The 22,157-nt window shown below is 33.6% G+C and overlaps 2 protein-coding genes across 9 annotated transcripts in view; one reads left to right on the forward strand and one right to left on the reverse strand.

The window, feature by feature from the left end:
• The window catches only part of DOCK7 (dedicator of cytokinesis 7), a 190,470-nt gene that overhangs the window by 107,838 nt on the left and 60,475 nt on the right, over nt 1-22,157 (reverse strand). The window lies entirely within an intron of this gene.
• Nucleotides 707-17,192, forward strand: ANGPTL3 (angiopoietin like 3). Its single transcript, XM_086390309.1, has 7 exons — nt 707-4,371; nt 6,273-6,383; nt 8,695-8,809; nt 9,801-9,914; nt 10,620-10,715; nt 12,325-12,588; nt 12,934-17,192. Exons 1-7 carry the CDS (start codon nt 3,877-3,879, stop codon nt 13,116-13,118), a joined length of 1,380 nt encoding a protein of 459 aa, XP_086246435.1. The 5' UTR covers nt 707-3,876; the 3' UTR covers nt 13,119-17,192.

Here is a 22,157-nt window from a genome sequence, read left to right on the forward strand (position 1 = left end):
TATGGTAAATACACAGGCACTCATATAAAAATAAATTTTAAAATGTTAAAGTCTTAAATCAATGTACATATATAAAAAACATGAGCTATACATAACATACTCTCATTTGTGTTAAATAAAAATTACATTTAGCCAGTCATCCAAGGGAACTGGTATGATAGACCCCAAAATGTTAGTAGTGAAGAGTGAGGATTTTTATATTTTAAAGATTTTCAAATATCTGGGTTTCCACATTAAGTACTTTCAGTATAAAAATTAAACATTTATTAATGCCAGTTAATGGACATAGGAAAAAAAGCTAAGATAAATAAAATGATTCCTTCGAAGGTCACTCACCTTCTGGACCTTTGTTGTCCAATAATACAGTCTAGTGAGAATACAGGGCTTCCCTGGTGACTCAGATAGTAAAGAATTCTGCCTGTGTTACAGCAGACCGGGTTTGATTCTGGGATCAGGAAGATTCCCTAGAGAAAGGACTGGCTACCCACTCCAATATTCTTGCCTGGAGACTACAGAGTACTTTACGTGGACCTGTTCTAACTGACATATCCTGAAAGTATAAAATACAGACTAGATTTGGAAGATAGTATGAAAAAAGAATATAAAACACCTAATTAACAATTTCATACTGGTATATTAAAATGGTAATTTTTGATATATCAGATAAATAAAACATACGTTAAAATTAATTTCACTCATCTTTTTTCAGTTTTTTACATAAATAACTCACACTGTACTTCCATTGGCCAGTACTATTCTAGAAGAAAAGGAAACTAATATATTACTTTTTCATTAGTTCATATAAATATTTCTATTTATAAATATTTTTCTCAGTTACTTTTAGTCTTTCTACCAAATATATTAATTCAAAAACAAATGACCACAGTTAAAAAGGAAAAAATTAGTAGGAACATACTATATTCAAATTAACAGGGATACAAGATCCAAAATGCCTTGTGTTTTATTTGGAAGCCAAATCTCCATAAGATTGCACAACCTGGGAGAGGATAAAAGACTCTGCTTCACTTTTTAAACAAAGGTCCTAAATGTCCTAAAATTCCATGCAGCTAAGAAGTTTTGAGTATTAGTTCGTAGAAACTGGGAATCCTTAAATTGGGTCTTAATTTTGCTTAGTTTCTTATTTTCTTTAGCATAAAAATTTTAAGTTTTTATAATGTTACTGGTTATATCTGGTCAGGGTTCTGTTTAAACACATTACATTTCCCATGTTGACACTCTTCCACAGCTTGTAATTAGAGAATTTATTTATTTTAATTATATTTCATAACATGTCAAACTACTATAAGAAAAAAATTACCCAGATATTTCTACCCAAAGACAATATCATAAACCAAGAATATGCAACCACTGCCTCTAATCTCTTTTAGCATTATATGTGAAGCGTTACAACTACAACTTCAACAGAAAGTATTAATATTCCAGCACATTAACTAAAAGAGAAAGAAATTCCTATACATAGCCTTTCTTTGGTATTATTATCCAGTTACTTTCATGCACTGGAAGGGACTACTTTTCAAATTCTTTTCATTGTAAAGAACCTCCAATACTAAAAAGGAGTATCTATTACATGCAAATTTTGTGTTTGAAAAACTCCCATGTTAAGACTTATCATTATCTTATTCATTCAATAAAAATTTAGTTTCTCCAACATGTAAGGAATTTACTGACGTGCTCTATGGAATATAAATTAAAAACAGATACAGATCTTACCAATAAACAGCTTAGAGTACAAAAGAAACAAGAAGTTGGCCGTCTCAATTGCCCCTCAACTAGAAGGTGAATGAAATATCAGGGTCAATAGTTTCAAGCAAGGAAAGGAGACAGTTCAATTAAGACAAGTTTTGAAACACCCTCTTCATGACCAATGATCACAACACTAACATATCCCTTTTAAAGGGGGGAGAAAATTCAAATTTTTTCACTAGTTCAACATACGCTTCTATAATTTCATAACATGCACCAGTGGTAAAGGTAAAATGAAGATGAAGACGAAGGAAAACTGTTTTGCTTTTCTTCTTCACTACTGGAAGTATCTGTATACTTTATTTACTTGCATTCTTTATTTCTCTTACAAACAGAAATACTTATATTGTTCTATATTGGACACTTAGAAAAAGTATACCCAGGCTAAACAAAAGAAATAATTCCTTGTACTTACCAAGGTTCAAGAGACCAAAGTAATAAAAACCAGATTCTAGAAAAATTTCCGAACTTATGTCATCTTAACATAAGATTAGATAATATTTATCAATAAAATATTACTTTACTACTACATAAATGCACTGACTTTCTAATTACAAAACAATAGCTAGTACATAATACCATGCTATGAAGAAGGCTGAGCGCTGAAGAATTGATGCTTTTGAAGTGTGGTGTTGGAGAATACTCTTCAGAGTCCCTTGGACTGCAAGGAGATCCAACCAGTCCATTCTGAAGGAGATCAGCCCTGGGATTTCTTTGGAAGGAATGATGCTAAAGCTGAAACTCCAGTACTTTGGCCACCACATGCGAAGAGTTGACTCATTGGAAAAGACTGATGCTGGGAGGGATTGGGGGCAGGAGGAGAAGGGGACGACAGAGGATGAGATGGCTGGATGGCATCACTGACTCAATGGATGTGAGTCTGAGTGAACTCCGGGAGTTGGTGATGGACAGGGAGGCCTGGCGTGCTGAGATTCATGGGGTCGCAAAGAGTCGGACACAACTGAGTGACTGATCTGATCTGATCTGAATACCATGCTGTATTTACTAAACACTAGGTATTGTTCTAAGTGCTTTAAAATATTAATTTTTAAACTCTATAAAGTGGATATTATCTTCAATTGATAGACAAGAAAAAAGGGGTACAGAAAAGCTAAGTAATTTCACAGAACTAAAGACCAGCAGAGTCAGGATTCCAATTCAGCTAGTCTCTTTCCAGAATGAAACTCTTAACCACTATGGGTTACTACATCTACTGTAACCATTCTATCCAAAAGCCCTTAATGCTAAATGATCAAAAGAAAGGTTTTGTTAAATTTAGATCATGAATATTGTTCCCACGTTCGCAAACTACAGAAAAATTTATAATGGGCAAATAGTTCTTGACACTGAAACCACATAATCTACTGGTCTTCCAGTGGGTACAGGGGAAAGAGGCTAGAACACAGAGACATAGAATATAACAGAGAAAAAGGATGAAATACCTTTTAAGATATGGGATTTTGTGATTATATATAAACACGGTTTAGACAGACCATCTGAAGCAAAAAAATATACAAACAAATAATTATAGTGACAAATAATAAGGAATAAATAATCACACATTAGCTCATATAGAGTAGCATAGGAATACAGCATTAACATCGCCTGCAGATGTGGAGGAAGGCTTCAGAGAACACATTTTTGGGGATCATCACTGTTTAAAAAAAAAACTAAAATACAATTTAGGAAATGCATACTTGATTCATTAATTTTTCCTCAGCTTTAATGATGAATTTATCTGTCAAAAGAGTTTGATATTTACTTGTAAATCTCTTTAAAAATCATGACAAATTAAAATGAGCTTTTAAAAATAGGTAGATCTCCTAACACTAAAAATGCAGTTTACAATACAGCAAAATTAAATACAATAACCATTTTAAATAATCAATTAAGGTTGTTGCTCATTTCTTTGATTTCATTTAGCATTGATCTAACTCAGTCTGGAAGGTTACATTCATACAAGTTTACACAGCTTAATGATTAACTATATTGACCCACCAACCTTACTGTGTCTGTGGCAAATAGTGTTATATAGAGAGTTCAGAAGTCTTGGTATGCTCCCAGGAAAAAAACAAATTCCAAATCGCTTGAAAGTGAATAATTAGGATAAAAATGTACACTATCAAGCTCTTTCTTTTTATTGCTCCTCTAGTTATTTCTTCCAGAACTGACCAAGACTATACATCACTTGACTCTATATCTCCAGAGCCAAAATCAAGATTTGCTATGTTAGATGATGTAAAAATTTTAGCCAATGGCCTACTTCAGTTAGGACATGGTCTTAAAGACTTTGTTCATAAGACTAAGGGCCAAATTAATGACATATTTCAAAAACTCAACATATTTGATCAGTCCTTTTATGACTTATCACTGCAAACCAATGAAATCAAAGAAGAAGAAAAGGAACTTAGAAGAGCGACATCCAAACTGCAAGTCAAAAACGAAGAAGTAAAGAACATGTCACTTGAACTCGACTCAAAACTTGAAAGTCTCCTTGAAGAGAAAATTCTACTGCAACAGAAAGTGAGATACCTGGAGGACCAATTAACCGATTTAATTAAAAATCAACCTCAAATTCAGGAATACCTGGAAGTAACTTCACTTAAAGTAAGTAGAAACTAAAGAGCATGATTAAGCTTTCAATGTGGATCTTTTCAAAAAATATTTTAAGACATGCTACTTGAAATACTTAGTTGAACTGCTGAAACACTGTATTTTTCTCATTAAAAAAAAAAAAGCCTCCAGGAAATAAATTTTCCTATTATAATTTCAAGCTGGATTTTGTTTCCCTAACATTATTTATGAAAATAATTGAACTTTGCATTTCAGATGAAGATTACAAGTCAGTTAAGCAATGAAATTTAGAAGACTAAACTATTACAATATTGTGAATTACTGAAGGCGAGTAAAAAGCTAAAGGAATATAACTTGTGTAACTATTTTATCTTTAAAATGTATAAAAGTAATACAGTAAATAGAAAACACTAAAATGCTGGGGGGTTTTTTTTCCCATGTAATTGAAGTAGTTTAAAGTTCAGGAAATCAGATTTTAGAGATGGTACAGTTTAAATAAAAAACAAAAACAGAAGTATGTACTATGTGAAAGAAGCATGCAAGGGGAAAAGGTTTGCTGATATTCATGTTTGTAATATACTATTAGTTTAAAAAATTAGACTGTGACAGTCCTATAGGATATTTAAAAGTCTAGTGTAAGAGGGTTCCCTTTTCTCCACACCCTCTCCAGCATTTATTGCTTGTAGACTTTTGGATTGCAGCCATTCTGACTGACGTGAAATGGTACCTCATAGTGGTTTTGATTTGCATTTCTCTGATAATGAGTGATGTTGAGCATCTTTTCATGTGTTTGTTAGCCATCTGTATGTCTTCTTTGGAGAAATGTCTATTTAGTTGTTTGGCCCATTTTTTTGATTGGGTCATTTATTTTTCTGGAGTTGAGCTGTAGGAGTTGCTTGTATATTTTTGAGATTAGTTGTTTGTCAGTTGTTTCATTTGCTATTATTTTCTCCCATTCTGAAGGCTGTCTTTTCACCTTGCTAATAGTTTCCTTTGATGTGCAGAAGCTTTTAAGGTTAATTAGGTCCCATTTGTTTATCTTTGCTTTTATTTCCAATATTCTGGGAGGTGGGTCATAGAGGATCCTGCTGTGATGTATGTCGGAGAGTGTTTTGCCTACGTTCTCCTCTAGGAGTTTTATAGTTTCTGGTCTTACGTTGAGATCTTTAATCCATTTTGAGTTTATTTTTGTGTATGGTGTTTAGAACTGCCTTATGATCCAGCAATCCCACTGCTGGGCATACACACTGAGGAAACCAGAAGGGAAAGAGACACGTGTACCCCAATGTTCATCGCAGCACTGTTTATAATAGCCAGGACATGGAAGCAACCTAGATGTCCATCAGCAGATGAATAGATAAGAAAGCTATGGTACATATACACAATGGAGTATTACTCAGCCATTAAAAAGAATACATTTGAATCAGTTCTAATGAGGTGGATGAAACTGGAGCCTATTATACAGAGTGAAGTAAGCCAGAAGGAAAAACACCAATACAGTATAATAACGCATATATATGGAATTTAGAAAGATGGTAACAATAACCCTGTGTACGAGACAGCAAAAGAGACACTGATATATAGAACAGTATTATGGACTCTATGGGAGAGGGAGAGGGTGGAAAGATTTGGGAGAATGGCATTGAAACATGTAAAATATCATGTATGAAACGAGATGCCAGTCCCGGTTCGATGCACGATACTGGATGCTTGGGGCTAGTGCACTGGGACGACCCAGAGGGATGGTATGGGGAGGGAGGAGGGAGGAGGGTTCAGGATGGGGAACACATGTATACCTGTGGCGGATTCATTTTGATATTTGGCAAAACTAATACAATTATGGAAAGTTTAAAAATAAAATAAAATTAAAAAAAAAAAAGTCTAGTGTAACAGGAAAGAAAGAAATCTCTAACCAACCTACAATCTATATCCAGACTTTGGTAGAGCAGCAAGATAATAGCATTAAAGACCTTCTTCAGATTGTGGAAGAACAATACAGACAATTAAACCAACAGCAAAGTCAAATAAAAGAAATAGAAAATCAGGTAAGTCAATATCTTAATAGTATGTCCAATCTTTTACATAAAAATAAGGTTTATGAAAATATGGACCCTAAAATTATTTACAATAATTATAGCTGGATAATGAATAAAAGGATCACATCAGCATGACTGTTAAGTTTGCAGGCTCTGAAGCTAGTAAACTACCTGGGTTTGAATCCTGGTTCTAAAACTTTTGTGTGACCTTGAATAAATTATTTAACCACTCTCTCTGTTTCCTCATGTACTCTAGGTAGACAATAAGAGAACCTGCCTTATAGGATGGCTGTGAGAAAAAAGAAAGAATTCATGCAAAGTACATTCTCAATATAGCAGCCAAAGAGATTCATTTAAAATTTAAATTACACTATGTCTCTCTTTGAAACCCCACAATGGCTTCACATCTCACTCACAGTGGCCCAAAAAGACTGGGATGATTCTTAATCATCTCACTGACTCCATTTCCTCTTTTACAGTCATACTAGCCTTTTTACTGCTTCTCAAACACATCAAACAAGTTGCTATCTCAGGGCCTTTGCCTATGCTGCTCTCTGTCTGGAATGCTCTTCATCTTGGTATTGGCATGGCCCACTCTTATTCCCTTTAGGTCTTTCTCAAATACAAAATTCTCAAAGAATCTTTTCCAGATAATTTAATCAGACATTTCAATCCCCTACACCCATGCTTGAAACTTGCTACCTCGTTCATTACTCTCTTTTTTCTCTTAACACTTACCTTTATTTAATATAATATATATATATATATATATATATATTTGGTTATTTATTCTGTCTGTCCCTGCACTAGAATGTAAGATCCACATGTACAGAAGTTTCTCATTTTTTTAAATTGCTGTAGACCCCAAAATATAGAACACTGATACATAGTAAACACTTAATAAATACATGCTGAGTTAATAAAGGTAATGTCACATTTAGTACAAACAAGTCAATAAAAACTTGCTGTGATTAATATTATTATAATTATTAGAAGCTACATGCCTAATAATTAAAGTTTAATACCCAACAGTATAATTTAATCTACAATATAAATAACTGGCTAGGTGAGGAAGGAAGATACCTGTTTGGAATAAAGCCATGCCAAAATCTAAGCATTCCAATATATACTACCATAGTTCAAAAATATTAATTAGTATTAACACTATTAAACAGCCATTCAGGAATTTCAAAAATAATACAGACTTGAAGAAACTGGTTAAAAAAATAGATGCCAAGGACTATAAAACAAATATAATTTCCACTAAACAAACACATTATGTTTTAATAATTTTATGACTCATAATTTTAGTAACTTACTTTTGCTAATTTATCAATCATTATTTAGTAGGCTATTTTTGCTAATTGTCCAAAAAGGGGTTTTTTCCAGCTAGTTTTAATTCCCATAATTTGTCTTACTGTATGTTATTTTTCTCTTTTTTCCTACATATTTTACTATGAGTAAATGAACCTACTTACAAAAGTAAAATGTCACTATTATAAAATGGTATACATCTTGTCTAGTAATAAAATGTATGAAGAATTTAAAACAATAAATTTCTAAGTCGGGAGAAGCCTTAGATCATCTGACACAACTTACTCAAATTTAAATTTACAAACCAAACTCTAAAGTTAAGTTACTCTAAGACCACAGTCACTTAGTAGAAAAGACAAACATACAATAAGTGAACTTTACAAGAGAGCCTAGTGAATTGTATCCTAAGAAATGCCATTTATGCTGATATCAAAAAACTAACACTATTAACACAAGATATTACATACTCTGCTTTTTTCAAGTCATCAATAACACAAACTATCAGTCAATAAATTGCAAACCCAGCAAAACAGACAATGAAATATTAAATATATGAAAAGCAAACAAATAAACCTGCCAATCTGCTACCTCTACAAATACATTTACATGTCAAAAACTATCAAGAAAGCAACCCTGTTCAAATTACTATTATTATATCTTAAGACCTACAACTGAGAATTATGAAATTTGAAATCTGCCTCTGTCACTGAACAGAATATATATTACATTCATATAAATAAATAGAACATATTAAAATACTTTAAGCAAAGTCTCTGCCTTTGGTCTTGCTGTTTTTTGATCAATTTCTGTTTTTGCCTTGGTATCTTTATTTTTTGAACTCATTAAATAATGTGCCTAATTAAATATTTTGAGAACAGGAAGTCTGTATAATATGTATAGCATTATTTATCCCTCTTACCATTGAAAACAATAATATATTATGAACTCAGATTTCCCCTAATTAAATATTCAAATTTTTAAAAGTAGATTTGTATTCTTTTATCAGTTAAGAAGAACTGGTATTAAAGAATCCACAGAAATTTCTCTTTCTTCTAAACCAAGAGCACCAAGAACTACTCCCTCTTTTCACTCGAATGAAACAAAAAATGTAGAACATGATGGTAAGATAATTTGCTGCGTTTCTGTCTTGAAGCTATTATTATCAAATTTTTCTTCTATCTTTGACATTTCCATCAAAAATCCCTATTCTCAGAGCCTGTTCTAGACTAAAAAAGAATAAAGAGATACATTCAACAAATATGTGTCAACCTAAACTGGATCTTAGTGATTTTTTTAAACCCAATAAAACATTCTTAAGACAATCAGAGAAATATGAATATAGACTTGCTATTAGGTAATAATCATTACTTTTCTTAGACGGAAAATGGTATTACAGTTATGTAAGAGAATAATCTCATGTTTAAGAGCATTTAAGAGATGCATGCAAAAGTATCTAAGGGATTAAGGGTCATGATGTTTGCAAATGACTTTCAAATAGCACAATAAAATTCATATTTGTACATATTTGTTTATAAAGCAATAAGGTAAAATGTTAACAATTGTTGAATATGCATGGAAAGATTATGGCATTCTCTTCAAGATTTCTACTTTCCATACAAAAAGCAAAAAGATGGGGAGACAAAGTCTCCATTCTCAACCAAGCTTCAACAAAATGATATATTTTCAAAACACATTTATTTTTAATGTAATTAATACAGGGAAAAAAAGGTCTTTGTTAGTTTCTTCTATATATGTTCACTCTTTCCACATTAATCTGTTGACAACCTAGTACGCACCAAGCACTATACTAATATCTCATATGTGGAATTTTATTTATGTTTTTCCTAGGTCTAGGGGAAAGGGCACTTAAAATTCTCATTTTGTCGCTTTCTCAAAAAAAAAAATCAGTTTGGTAATAACTATTTGATATTCTTCATATAACATGCCATGTAATAAAAATGTTTTAGCATAAAATAGTTTTTCAATAACACATTACTAAAAAAGGCTAAAGACGACAGTCACAATTCCATAGAATTTCAACTAAAATCTCAAGCTCTAAAGATATCATTCTTTACTAATGTATCTTATGTAATAACATTTTGTTGATTCTAGACATTCCTGCTGATTGTACCATCATTTATAACCAAGGCAAACATACAAGTGGCATCTATTCCATTAGACCTAGCAACTCTCAAGTTTTTAATGTCTACTGTGATGTTAAATCAGGTAAAACCAGCCTAAGAGAAACAGACAATAGTAAGTAAGCTAAGGTTACTCACTACCTATTAGTAAGACTGCTGCTGCTGCTGCTGCTAAGTCGCTTCAGTGGTATCCAACTCTGTGCGACCCCATAGACGGCAGCCCACTAGGCTCCTCTGTCCCTGGGATTCTCCAGGCAAGAATACTGGAGTGGGTTGCCATTTCCCTCTCCAATGCATGAAAGTGAAAAGCGAAAGTGAAGTCACTCAGTCGTATCTGACTCTTAGCGACCCCATGGACTGCAGCCTACCAGGCTAATTCTCTTATTTTTGTCCTGAATACACATAAAATAAAATATATATAACACAAGTAGTTATATATATCTAGATCTAGATATATATCTGTATATCTGTATCTAGCACATATATGTGTACTAGATCTAGTACATACGTTTGTCTTATTTATATATTTACTTATGCGTTCATTCAATGTTCTCCATCTTTTTTTCTAAAAAACAATCTAAAATGACTGCTGTCAATAAGTTTATTAAGACAAATTAATTGGTTGCCCTTCATTTAACTTCTTGGGCCCACAATAAATAATAAAATACTACCACAACAATGTTAATAACTACCTTATACATCCACCAATAAAAACCAAACAAAAAAACAGTATTTTGTTACAACTATCAGCATCAGTCTACTGAAAATACAATTTGTTCATTATATTCAGGTAGTTCATGGACATTAATTCAACATCGAATAGATGGATCACAAAACTTCAATGAAACGTGGGAAAACTACAAGTATGGTTTTGGGAGACTTGATGGTAAGATGACTTCATACATTAATTCACTTGTTAACTAAAGCATATTTATTAAAAATCTATTAATAAAGCCCACTGTGGATTTGGCATTAGAAATCCAATGAATGAGGTACAGTCCCAGCCTTCTTAGAAATTATTAGCAAATAGTTACACATTTGTAAGTACTGAACTTACTACCATTGTCTTTTTTTGAATTATACTTTCCATAATTACATGTCTGTTCTATGTATATACTTAGCACAATTTAACTGGATGGCTTCTGATTATCATAATTATGATTTTAAAAGACAATTTTGATTTAAAAGTACTATATGTTTCAAATAAGTAGTAAATGCTATGAAGGAGCTACAAAGAAAACCATCCTATCAGTGGTCATTCTGCTTTCTTATTAACATTTTAGATATCAACTATTTGGAAGTTGGAAGGTACAAAGAAGCTGTCAACTGTCAGATCTAAACAAAATGTTTAATTTCAATTATTTAAATATTATAAATGTATATTATACAATGTGTGGTTCAAAATAAATTTAGGTAATTCAATGCAAATTATTATATTTTGATCACAAAATAAATAAGGTAAAAAATAAAATAAGCTAAATAAAAATAAGATAGAGGTTTAAAATCAAAAAAGCACATTATAAAAATCCATGTTATGCAATGTACTCATTCATAAAATGGGTAACATCCATTATTATGGCAAGTTTTTAAATATTCAAGACTATTTGACTACTTAAACAGTTTTAGATTCAAACTACCAATTAAATCCCAAACTAAAAGGTATAATCAGTGATATGCTTTGTAGGATCAAGTCTTTTCCTAAGAGTGACAGTCCAGAATACTCATTTATTTCTTCAAGGACGTAAGCCATTTGTAGTTTGCAATTCTTAAAATGAAATATACTGATTCAACAGCAGTAAAGAAATTCTGACTTTTTTCCCTTAAATGCTTTAATAAAAGGGATAATTAAAGAGAGATTAATTGTGGTGATTAAAGAGAACTGTTTGTATTTATGTTATGTTTTTCATTCCAAATAAAATGTTTTAAACTATAGCAAAAAGTTATTAAGAATAATGTTTTTTATTTAAAAAATTTATTTCCTTCTTTTTATACAAGGAAAACATATATACCAAGAAAATATCAAAGGCCAAGACTATATGAGAGGAAAATAACATTATTATCCAAGTCTCTAGAAATACTTAACAAATCTCTTCATAGTATATGGGTATTAAAAAAAACCCAGCTGATTATAAAGCCAGTATACATAAGCACCCAAAAGTTAGATAACATTTTACCAATGACCAGCCCTATAAATACTTGTAATAGTCTAATAGGTTTCACCTGTGAAATATGCCTGATAATATCCAGTTTATAATGGATAATCAGACTCTAGGCAGCCCATTCATATTTTCACAGTTGTTGTAATATAACTATCTTCAATAAAACTGTTTTTAAAACAAATATTTTAAGAAACTCTAAAATAATCAAAGGATTCAAGATGAAAACAATTAAGCTACTTACAGCAAAAAAATAAAAACAAAAACTCTCAAAATAAATGGTCACTGCCTCATCTACAGTTAACAATCCACAGATTTCTACAACTTTTTTTTTTTCAGGAGAATTTTGGTTGGGTTTAGAAAAGATATACTCCATAGTAAAGCAATCTAACTATATCTTACGAATCGAGCTAGAAGACTGGAAAGACAAGTATTATACTGAATACTCTTTTCACTTGGGAGATCACGAAACCAACTATACACTACATCTAGCTGAGATTTCTGGCAATGGCCCCAAGGCATTTCCGGAACACAAAGACTTGATGTTTTCTACTTGGGATCACAAAGCAAAAGGACATTTCAACTGTCCAGAAAGTAATTCAGGTATCCTCTTCCTAATATCAAAACTTTATTTTCATATCTTCAAAATACCTTTCCAGAGTAATAGCTAATATCTTTCAATGTCAACTCTTTAAAATACGAATCCAAAATAAACATTTTCTCTGTATGTAAATGTCTCCTAACATATGTGGTAATTTGATTCTAGTTCAATTATGCATTTTACCTCTAACCTTTCTCAGATATTTTATTTTTGATCAGATGTATGAGACATATAAATCATTTAAAATTGGAAACTATGTATATAACTGAAGATGCACTCACCGGGTAAATATAATAGCAACTATATATGAGTCTGTATCTATTAAACTGTGTATCTATCCTTTTTAGGAGGCTGGTGGTACCATGATGTATGTGGGGAAAACAACCTAAATGGTAAATACAACAAGCCAAAAGCAAAAGCTAAGCCAGAGAGGAAAGAAGGAATATGCTGGAAGTCTCAAGATGGAAGGCTGTACTCCATCAAAGCAACCAAAATGCTGATACATCCATCAGATTCAGAAAATTCTGAATGAACTGAGGCAAATGTAAAAGCCAATAAATTAAACATTAAACTCATCCCATATTATAATGGCTTAGAAATCCAGTATTAAACCCCTAATAGAAGGCTTAGAAATAAATTCTTTATATTAAAGCCACTACCAACTTAATATTAAACATATCATCACATCACTTCAAAGAACACCATTTACCGTTCTCAATCAAAATTTTATGACAATCATTTATTCATATATTTTGTGATGTGTGAATCAAATTTTAGAATTTGATTCTAAAGTTTAACCACTGGATGAAATTTCAAAACACCGCCCTAAATAAAATAAAAAAAATTTTTATGTTTAAAGTCATCTTGTTAGCTAACTGCACAACTTCTTCAGTTAAAAAAATACTTTTCTTGCTAAAATTCTACACTTGAATAAATATAAACAATTAATAATTGTACAATTCTTAAATGACGTAATATTAATTTCAAAACTAAAATTAAATAAGTTGATTTTACATGTGAAAATCAGTAACATGGATTTTAAAATTGATACTAATTTTGCAACAAAATAATTTGGAGTAAATGTTTGGTATGCTTTATTTATGAGGCCAAATGAAGCAGGATGAAATACTGTATTGAAATAGGCTCACACTGTTAAATATAGTAGATCATAACTGCTAAGTCATACTGACTTTAAATATCAAGTATCATTGTACCTTATTTGTTGACTTGTCTGGACTCTATACATATTTTAACTCCTGAAAGTGAAAGTCGCTCAGTCATGTCCCACTCTTTGCGACCTTAGTCTTTGGACCTACACAGTCCATGGACTTCTCCAGGCCAGAATTCTACAGAGGGTAGCTGTTCCCTTCTCCAAAGGATCTTCCCAACCCAGGGATGGAACCCAGGCCTCCCTCACTGCCGGTGGGTTCTTTACCAGCTGAGCCACCAGGGAAGCCCAAGAATACTGGAGTGGGTATCCCTTCTCCAGCAGATCTTCCCAACTCAGAAATCAAACCAGGGTCTCCCACATTGCATATTGTCTGGACTCTATACATATTATAACTCCTAATGTTGTGAAAAACAAATAATTTCAAGGTGATCTTGTCAAAATACAGTAAGGAAGAATGTGTTTGTGACATCAAATTAAAGTTTAATAATTTATTTCCCTTGGACACAGTGTAAGTCTAATACTAATTTGGAGGTTTTCAAAGAGAATTAAGAATCATAAAAAGTTACTGAATGATTAAACAAACAGTCTGAGGAATGTTAACATTTCCAAATTCATTAAAGACTCAGTCCTCTAAATTACAAACATTTACATTCTTGTAGTTTTTTATTGACATCTAATAGGAGTATGATTGTACTATTTCTAATTTAAATAAATTCTAAATACTTAAGGATAATTAGAGGATATTCTGACCGTAATATCTTTTGTCAGTATTTATTTTTTTAAAGTTTCTAAAGAAACCATCAAAGAGAAATAAAATCTTGAATTAAATTCAATTTTTAAAGACTAATTTCTTTAAAAAAAGAAAAAAAGGATAGTGCCGAAGTTCTGTCATCATTGTCACTCAGTCACCCAGTCATGTCCAGCTCTTTGCAACCCCATCGACTGCAGCACGCCAGGGTTTCCTGTCCTTCACCATCGCCCAGAGCTTGCTCAATGTCATGTCCATTGAGTCAGCGATGCCATCCAACTATCTCATCCTCTTGTCATCCCCTTTTCCTCCTGCCTTCAATCTTTCCCATCATCGGGGTCTTTTCTAATGAGTGGGCTCTTCCCATTAGGTGGCATAAGGATTGAAGCTTCAGCATCAGCATTAGTCCTTCCAATGAATACTCAGATTTCCTATAGGATGGACTGGTTTGATCTCCTTGCTGTCCAAGGGACTCTTAAAAGAGAGTCTTCACCAACACCACAGTTCAAAATCATCAATTCTTCGGCATTCAGTCTTCTTTATGGTCCAACTCTCACATGCATACATAACTACGGGAAAAACCATAACTTTGACAGGACAGACCTTTGTTGACAAAGTAATGTCCCTGCTTTTTAATATGCCATCTAGGTCGGTCATAGCTTTTCTTCCAAGGAGCAAGGGTCTTTTGATTTCATGGCTGCAATCACCATCTGCTGTGATTCTGGAGCCCAAGAAAATAGTCTTTCACTGTTTCCATTGTTTCCCCATCTATTTGCCATAAAGTGATGAGACTGGCTGCCATGATCTTCATTTTCTGAATGTTGAGTTTTAATCCAGCTTTTCACTCTCCTCTTTCACCTTCATCAAGAGGCTCTTCAGTTCCTCTTCACTTTCTGCCATAAGGGTGGTATCATCTGCATATCTGACGCTATTGATATTTGCTCCCAGCAATCTTCAGTCCAGCTTGTGCTTCATCCAGGCTGGCATTTTGCATGACGTACTCTGCATATAAGTTAAATAAGCAGGGTGACAATATACAGCCTTGAAGTACTCCTTTCCCATTCTGAACAAGTTGCTTCTTGACTTACATACAGGTTTCTCAAGAGCAGGTAAGGTGATCTGATATTCCCATCTCTAAAAATTTTCCAGAGTTGTTGTGTCCAAGTAATGTAGTGACTCACATTACTCAATAAGTATTCACCATTAGGTATTTTAAATTGTTCAATATATATTTTTAGTATATGACACATTCAAATATTTATGATTTATGTGGATCCTACACAAATATTTAGTTCCAAAACATACAAAGAAATAAAGGCAGGAAATAGTTTTCATTTTCAGAACCACATTCAAGCTGTCAAAATTGACCTTTGAAAGCAAAAGTGCCAAAATGGCCTTTTTTTCCCCCAAAAAGTAGGAAGCTTTCAAATGTAAAATAATGTTATTTAATATAACAATTTTTTCTCAGTTTTCCAATTTTTAAAAATTCTCACATAATGTGCTGCATTTTGTTTCTTTCAGGCATACTGAGTTTTTTCCTGCATATAAAGCTCCGATTGAGAGAGAATTCTGTTAGAGAAAGGATTTTTTTCTTTATGCTTCACAAAATTATGTCCTCAGTCCTCACTAATTTGCCGAAAGGGTTCTAACTGCACCACTAACACAACTGTCGAATCCAGTGACCTCTGAGTCCACATTCCCTTTGATTTCTTTACTATTTACTAATAACAATATTCTCTTCTCAAACTTGACCTTCAGCTAGTTTGCTTCCACAGTACTACTACTCTCCATGTTTGCTTTTGTTTCTGGCTGAGCCAGCGCAGCATGCAGATTCTGCACTTCCTCTGCAGTAGAAATGCAGTCTTAACCACTGGACTGACAGGCAAGTCCCTGAGTCCATCTTTAATGCCCTATTTCTTCCTAGTATTTAGCACTGTGGACCCATGTAAAATATTCAAACATCTATTCGGACCTCAGAAATTCTATCTACTCTCATGGATTCATTTATTTTCCATGAATAAATTTCCCAAATCTACGTGTCTCTCTCTCCAGTTCCCCTTCTTCCACTGCCACCTGCCATTTCTCCTTTTCATATCCTATAGCCTCTTCAAACTCAACTTACAAACAACAAATCCATCAAAACCTTACTGCCTCTGCTGGTCTTCCCTTTTACTTTTTCACATTCTCCTCATTTCTTTATATACCTTAAATGGCACTACCATACTTCCAGAGGATTCACAAGACTCCCAAAGGGTACTAAGAACCCCAGTTCTAAAGGAAGATCTATCATCATATGATAACCTAGTTTAAGAAAAATTAACTACATGGCTCTCAAGTCATAATATAAGTGGTACAGTCTTCCTGTGCTACTTGAAGTATATATAGGACCTTACCAAGCAGAAAGGTTTAGGGAGGCATTCTAGAAAAATGAAATAGCATTAGGAAAGTATACAGTGGGGTTTTGAAATAAATAATTTTGATTAGAGCCGAGGGTTTGTGTTGGGCAGGAAATGGATAAACAAGTATTTTGGGGTCAGGTTTTAGAAACCCTGAACACCTGGAAGAGATCTGAATCTTACTTTGTAGGCTTATGCACCTCTAATTGGGGTACACATTCTTATGAGGGCACAGCTAAATGACAAATGCAAGCCCATGGGATTAACATGACACATCTCCCAGGAATATCACTTTTTTGTTTTAGGGAGGAAATAACTATTTTTATATGAAGTGGATTTATGAAGTAGAAAACATAATTCATGTGCAATTTTAAGTCACGATTCTTAGATTTAAGATAAAATCCTAATAAGATTCTAATATCTCTCTCTTTCTCCCTGGCCTTTCACTTCTCTTCATTCCTCAGCTATTTGTAAAGCCTCCTCAGACAACCTTTTTTGTTGTCTTTGCATTCTTGCATTTCTTTTCCTTTGGGATGGTTTTGGTCACTGCCTCCTGTGACGCTTCTGAATTCAGTGCTGGAGACTGCAAGGAGATCAAACCAGTCAATCCTAAAGGAAATCAACACTTCATTGGAAGGACTGATGCTGAAGATGAAGTTCCAATACTTTGGCCACCTAATGCAAGGAGATAACTCATTTGGAAAAGACCCCGCTGCTGGGAAAGATTGAAGGCAAAAGGAGAAGAGGACAGCAGAGAATGAGGTGGTTAGACAGCACCACCAACTCAACAGACATGAATTTGAGCAAACTGTAGGAGATACTGAAGGACAGGGAAGCCTGGCGTGCTGCAGTCCGTGGAGTCACAAAGAATCAGACATGACTAAGCAACTGAACCACAACAAAGCAAAAATAATCTCACTTCTTTCACAAATATCCTAGTAAATGGAGGCTTTTCTCTGAAACCTTGCAGCATCACTATCTGGACCCCTTCAACTGGCACTTAGCAATTAAAGACAGAAAAATAAATCTGGCAAATTATAAAACTAAAATAGTGAAAAACAGCAGCAAAAATCCCAAGAGCACCAAAGATAGCTTATTTACTTGCTTTTAGTGAATTACTACAAAATGTCTATATCAAGAGATTACACTGAACTAGTATAAATTTTACCGAGAGCAAGTATATACATTTCTTGTGTCAGGGTTACTTACTGTAGTATAATCTATTTACACATTGTCAATCTAGTATCAGCATGTTTTCATGCTTGTACTTTTTCTTCCTAATAGCATAACTCACAGTAATTGATTAACTTATTCATTAATTAAAAATGCATTCATGAATCAGTATTTATTGTGTATCTAATTACTTCCTTATAAAGCCTGTTACAAATATATTGTTACATATTCCACATTCTGTTAGAATAATCAAATGTCTTTTTTTTCCCATAAGAACCACAAGCACTGTACTTATGCATTTACTACTAAGTGATCATCCAACATAGTTCTGAAAATGGAAAAGAAAGTAACCAAATGTTGGCCCTTTTATCAAAGTCCAAAGTGTTTTCATGGCAAATCAAACAGGGCAAAATTACTCAACTGGTGTGAAATGTGCAGTTCAAGGTCATGAAAATAAGATTAACAATCTCCCTAGTAAGCCTGGAAAATCCCATGGGCGGAGGAGCCTGGTAGGCTACAGTCCATGGGGTCGCTAAGAGTTGGACACGACTGAGCGACTTCACTTTCACTTTTCACTTTCATGCATTGGAGAAGGAAATGGCAACGCACTCCAGTGTTCTTGCCTGGAGAATCCCAGAGATGGGGGAGCCTGGTGGCTGCCGTCTGTGGGATCACACAGAGTCGGACACGACTGAAGTGACTTAGCAGCAGCAGTAAGCCTTTACAAAATGGGGTTTCAATGACATTTTAGAAAATATAAAATCAAGGATTCCATCTCAAACATAAAAACTGTTTTTCTAAATTCATATGTGTAATCCCAAGGACAATCATATGTCTAACAACATGATTATGTTTATTTGACAAAGCAATAACCTACAACCTAAAAGATTTAAGGCTCTGTTTATCTTTAAATAAGCAACTAAGCCTAACACTAATGACTAACTTTTATCGAGCATTTAATATGTGCCAGGTACTTTCCAACACCTTAATCCAGGGAGATACTGAAGGCTCTCAGTATAATGAGTAAACCAAGAACAAAAAATACATCGGAAATAAGAACTCCATTGCAAAACAAATGCAAACAGAATTTCTAGGAAAATGGTGCCAACAGGCTCCAAGACAACAACTCTACAGTAAGCCAAGTGAGCCTTGAAAACTTCCCCTGCCATACTAACATATAATTTAGTTGCAAAGAGACTAAGGAAGGTACAAAAGAGGAAATAATCTGATGGGTTTTACTGTATTGCAAGAAGCTTTACAGAGATGACAAGTATTTTTTTTCAAGGTTTATGCAAGTATATGTATTTTTTTAAGGAAGAGGATATCAGAGTTAAATCTTCACCTTCTATAGCAATCAGTAGGTATTTTACATTGAAAGAGAATCAAGAAATAGCGGCATGAACATGTTATTTAAAAACAAGGAGTAAAGCAACAAAAGAAGGAGCAAAAATGGACAGACCATAAAGTCACTACTGACTATAGTGACTGACAATAAAGATTAGACATCAAGGTAGGGAAAGGATGATTAGAACAAGATGAAGGACCTCTGTTTTTAACTTTAAGCCTTATGGCACAAAGTGAACTCTAAGTACACTCATATCATTTGTTTAAAATCTATATATGTAAATAAATTTTAAAAGATAAATAGAAAAATGAAAGAAAAGATCCTTCAAAGTCCCCAGTTTTCATTTCCCCTGTCTCTGAAATAATCCAAGTAGAAGAAAGATAGATACACACAAGTTAGGAATGTTCTGCATGAGAGTCATATACTAGATAAGAGATAGGGTTGATAACATCTAAGTTGTTCAATACCAATCATGGCTCACTTCTTTATTCCATGTTCTTTTAAGTAGTCATATATATATACACATATATCTATATATATATAATAAAATATATATAAAATTTATAGGCTGGATGAAGCACAAGCTGGAATCACGATTGCCGGGAGAAATATCAATAACCTCAGCTATGCAGATGACACCACCATTATGGCAGACAGTGAAGAACTACTAAAGAGCCCCTTGTTGAAAGTGAAAGAGGAGAGTGAAAAAGTTGACTTAAAACTCAACATTCAGAAATCTAAGATCATGGCATCTGGTCCCATCACTTCATGGCAAATAGATGGGGAAACAGTGGAAACAGTGACAGACTTTATTTTGGGGGGCTTCACAATCACTGCAGATGGTGACTGCAGCCATGAAATTAAAAGACGCTTGTTCCTTGGAAGAAAAGTTATGACAAATCTAGACAGCATATTAAAAAGCAGAGACATTACTTTGCCAACAAAGGTCTGTTTAGTCAAAGCTATGGTTTTTCCAGTAGTCATGTATGGACGTGAGGGTTGGACTATAAAGAAGGCTAAGTGCCAAAGAATTGATGCTTTTGAACTGTGGTGTTGGAGAAGACTTTTGAGAGTCCCTTGGACTGCAAGGAGCTCCAACCAGTCCATCCTAAAGAAGATCAGTCCTGAATATTCACTGGAAGGACTGATGCTGAAGCTGAAACTCCAATACTTTGGCCACCTGATGCAAATAACTGACTCATTTGAAAAGACCCTGATGCTGGGAAAGACTGAAGGCAGGAGGAAAGGGAATGACAGAAGATGAGATGGTTGGATGGCATCACTGACTCAACGGACATGAATTTGAGTAAACTCCAGGAGTTGGCGATGGACAGGGAGACCTGGTGTGCTGCAGTCCATGGGGTCACAAAGAGTCAGACACGACTGAGCAACTGAACTGAACTGAACTGAAAACTTACAGGAGAATATTTGTATTTGTATTTCTTTTTTTTTTAAACCTGTTTTTTTTTTCTTTTACACATGTTTCTTTTAAAAGTAGTATATATTTCATTTACCTTATATTCCAGGAGTTCTACTCGCATTAAATGCCAATCACCTGCAATAGTTTGTGCTCTATACCCTCACAAAAGAAGACAGGTATTATCATCCCCACATTTGATAATAAAACTGAGTGCCAATAAACTAAGTCATTTGTTCTAAGCTACTAAACAGTAAACAGTGGAGTCAGATATCGTACCCATACCTGTGCGACTCTAAATCCCATTCATAACACTATATAGTGTCATGTTTCTTAACACATTTAATAAGTATTACTGTGTACTCTCCACGTGCTAGCACACTATTCTATATGCTGGAGATAAAGTGGTAAACAAAAAGACAAGCCCTTGCCCTTTACAGTAATTACATTCATATAACAACTCAATACATATTGTAATGCCAGATAATGATAAATATAAGGAAGGGTAAAAGCTGGAGGAGAGAAACAATGGATCTTTTAGGTAGGGTGATGAAAATGACCTTTAAGTAGATAGATATATGACTGAATAAGGAATCAAGTCATGTGACGATTTGGAGAAAAACACAACAGGCAAAGAGGAGAAAAAAATTAAAAAATCTTGGGCAGAATTTTGTTTATTCAAGGATGAACAAAAAGGCCATTGAGGCTAAAATGAGCAAGGTAGAGATTAGTAGGATATGAAGTTAGAGAAAGGCAAGAGCTAGATCATATAGTCTTATAGTCTTCATTATTTTTCTGCTTAAAATAGAAGACATTAGAGGACTTTAAGACACAGGACCAAATGATCTGATTTATATCTTTTAAAAATCTCTCTGACTACAATGTTGAGAACTGACTGAAGCATGGGTAGAAGTAAGAAGATCAAATTTAAAAATGTACACAAAATTCTAGATCAGCAGCCATCCAGTATTCTAGTATCTAGTTCTATTGATTATCAACCATTTGAAATGCAGTGCATCTGAACTGAAACATGCTTTTAGTGTAAAATACACACCAGATTTTGAAGATAAAGGAGTGAAAAAAACCAAAAGAATTTTTGACATTTACTATATGGTATAATGATACTATCTTAGATATACTGGATTAAATAACCTATGATTACAATTAATTTCACTTGTTTATTGTTTTAATGTAGAAACTATAAAACTGAAAATTACAAATGTGGCTCCCATTATATTTCTGTTTGACAGTGCTGATCTGGATGGTGACAAGTAGAATTTCAAACGTGGAGGAGGTAAGGAGCATTAGATTTGGGATTCAT

Source organism: Bos grunniens, chromosome 3, assembly GCF_055505025.1.
Source record: "Bos grunniens cultivar Pamir isolate PY7600 chromosome 3, Bosgru_T2T1.0, whole genome shotgun sequence".
Lineage (NCBI taxonomy): Eukaryota > Metazoa > Chordata > Mammalia > Artiodactyla > Bovidae > Bos > Bos grunniens.

Excerpts from the sequence above, each read along its gene's own strand:
- ANGPTL3 (XM_086390309.1), top strand. The coding sequence starts at position 3,877 with ATGTACACTATCAAGCTCTTTCTTTTTATTGCTCCTCTAGTTATTTCT. Across the intron at positions 4,372-6,272 it reads TGGAAGTAACTTCACTTAAA|ACTTTGGTAGAGCAGCAAGA; the intron begins GTAAGTAGAAAC and ends ATCTATATCCAG. Across the intron at positions 9,915-10,619 it reads CTACTGTGATGTTAAATCAG|GTAGTTCATGGACATTAATT; the intron begins GTAAAACCAGCC and ends CATTATATTCAG.